This window comes from Antrostomus carolinensis, unplaced genomic scaffold (genome assembly GCF_000700745.2).
Source record: "Antrostomus carolinensis isolate BGI_N321 unplaced genomic scaffold, ASM70074v2 Scaffold30867, whole genome shotgun sequence".
Taxonomy (NCBI): domain Eukaryota; kingdom Metazoa; phylum Chordata; class Aves; order Caprimulgiformes; family Caprimulgidae; genus Antrostomus; species Antrostomus carolinensis.
In genome coordinates, this window is record NW_010329990.1 from 1 (window position 1) to 2,835 (window position 2,835).

Here is a 2,835-nt window from a genome sequence, read left to right on the forward strand (position 1 = left end):
ATGGGTTAGTCGGGGACTTGTCAGTGTGGGGACTCTAGGGTTGTAGGCCGTACCTAGGGAACTACCATGGAACAGAAGATTTCTTCCATACTGACCGCACTCTGCCCTGAAACTTTCCTTCATGCTGTACCTTCTCTTGAAATGTAAACATTAAAAGTTTCTAAGTCACCTCTAGTACTAATTCCACACCATGAGATAAACCCATAAACCTCAAACTTTTCAAACCCCAAACTTTCCCACTCGTAGTTTATCTGATGCGCTGCTCAGCCACCCCAGACTCACAGCTCATCCCGGCTGTGATGGTGATTTATCCACACGACACCCTGAACGTGGGGGTGAGGAAAGCAGAGGAGTGGGGAGACGAGGGCTGTAAAAACCTGGAAACATTTCCTTGTGGGAGGCTGCTGGTTTGCTCCTGCCTGTGGGAGGGACGCTTGGAGAGCAGGTTGAGGCTCCTGCCCTGGAGCCTCCTGGGCAAAGTCCTCCCGGGCCCCGGGCAGGAGCTGGAGGTGTTGGCACCTGCAGCCGCAGGCTGAGGAGCAGGAGGAGTTTGATCCCGTGGTGACAACCCTGGGTTGCTGCCTCCTCCCAGGTGCCAGGTGACCCCATCATGGCCACCCAGATGTTTGAGGGGAGAGGGCACGCGGCCGTCTACCAGAAGTACAGGTTTGCGCCAGGCAAAGAGCTGCAGCAAATCATCCTGGGCTACGTGCAGGAGAAGGTGAGTGGGGCAGGACGGGTGGGGTGTGGGCACGGGTGTGTGTCCTGCTGTCAGCCTGGCCTTGCCTGGCACCCTGGGGAAGAATAAATCAGTGGGGCTCCAGGCAGGAGGTGGGCACACAAGAGCCTTTCCATGGGTCGTGCTGAGGATGTTCCTGTGTGGACACTGGGGGAAGGAATGGGGTAAAATCACAGCAGTTGGGTCACCACTGGCTGAGACGCATCTGCTCATCCCCACAGAGGTGTTAAAGGGATTTAGCTCAGTGGGTGGGTAACTCTGGGTTTGCTTTATTTACAACTCAGTTGGGTCATCACCTCAGTGAGTGGCAGAGGCATTGCAAAAATCAAGCTCTCTATATATGCTAAATTTAACATTATGCAATAGATATTATTTTCAAAGTTCTTGGTGTTTTCCCACAAACCCTCAGTTTTAAATTTATCATTAATTTAAAATTCTATAAAAGTCCACAGCGATCTTCAAACACAGCTGATTCTTCTCATCTCAAGTACCTCTTCAGAAGTTGCAGGACCACTGGTCCCATTCTGGTCACTGTATTCACTTTTCTTGAATAATCTTCCTCTCTGCTGCCCTTTGCACTTCTAAGAAAAACTCACATAGTGACATTTAACTTCTGTCTAGTTTAAAATATGTCAACTTTCACAATTTGCTTACTCCAAGTTAATCACTTATCCTCTATAATTGCTGTGTCTCTAAATTCTGATGATTCAGCTGGATTTGGCTTAAACCAACCATGGAGAGGGTTATACAGAGGACAAGGCAAGAAGCAGCATGGCTGCGTGGTTTATAGGAATTATTATTATTCTATTATTTCATAGCACCTGTTTCTAATTCTTCATCTTAACTATAATACTTCTATTAATCAATATCATTTTACCTATAAACATTTCCTTAGAGAGTCTGTCCCTTTTACAGAGGGCAAAACCTGTGGAGCTGGTGGTGGATGTTGGCTGTGGGTCTGGACAAGGCACCCTTTTCCTCGCGGAGCACTTCAAGAAGGTGGTGGGAACGGACATCAGCGAAGCGCAGATCCAGGAGGCCAAAGACTCCTCCTCCCCACCCAACGTCTCCTACCTGTGAGTGTCGGGGCAGCAAGCTCGGCTGAAGGCAAAATGCGGGTCCTGGGGTGGAGGTGGTGGTTCCTGAGCGTGATTGCTGTAAGCACCAGCGGGCACCAAAGTACGTTCCATTTGATGGGGCTCCTGCTGTGAACGGGCATTGTCTGAGACTTAGAGTAGCCATGGTCTTGTGTCCCAAATGGTCATTGTTGACTCCCAAATACGCCCGCTGACTACATGGGACTTCATGGGACTTCATGTCCTACTCCCTAGTTGCCATATGACACATATGACCACTTTTCCTTCTCCCGCTCCAGTGTGTGCCCTGCAGAGGTGCTGCCATTCGAGGATGCCTCGGTGGACGTCCTGACTTCATTCACGGCCGCGCACTGGTTTGACATTGAGAAGTTCATGAAAGAAGCAAACCGGGTGCTTAAGCCGGGGGGTTGCATAGTCCTGTGCACCTACACCTTGGACATGAGCCCACACTATGGCAACTGCTCCGAGAAGCTGACCAAAATCTTCAAGGAGGTGAGGTGATGAAACCTAAACCTCGGGGCTTCCCCTCCTGGCCTGGGCAGGGGACAATGTGTCGTCCTTGGGTGCAGAGAGGAAAGCAGTGGGCCTGGGGGTACAACTAGAGGACTCCTGTTGGGGGGTGGGAGCGAGATTTTGGTGAATTTTAATGCAAGGTGTCCTATGGGGAAAAACAAAAGATCATGTATAAATGTGTCAGTGCCTGAGTTCAGTGGACACCGAGAGCTTTGAGTGCTTTTGTGTTTGACTTTTGATCTGCTGCCTTTACAGTCCTGGGACAAGCTTACAAAATACTCACACAGTAAAGTCAAGCATGTCTTGGAAGACTACAAGGAGATCTTTGAGGCCTTGCCGTTTCCAGACAAAAAGAGGTGAGCAGAACCTCGTTGGCGCAGCACCAGGAGTGGACAGAGGTGGCTGCTCTGCCACCAGCCCAGCGAGGACACGAGGGAGCCGGGTTAGTGGGAGCAGGGGGGTGCCAGGTTGGTGGTTTATGATAAA

General features: G+C 50.3%; 1 protein-coding gene across 1 annotated transcript; it reads left to right on the forward strand.

Moving 5' to 3' along the window:
- Positions 1-598: 598 nt before the first annotated feature.
- LOC104517705 (putative methyltransferase DDB_G0268948) lies at positions 599-2,705 on the forward strand (the record flags this gene model as incomplete). Its single annotated transcript, XM_010172798.2, has 4 exons — positions 599-721; positions 1,655-1,815; positions 2,115-2,328; positions 2,605-2,705. Coding segments are annotated over exons 1-4 (587 nt in total), but the record flags the coding sequence as incomplete, so codon positions are not given.
- Between the last annotated feature and the right edge of the window lie 130 nt (positions 2,706-2,835).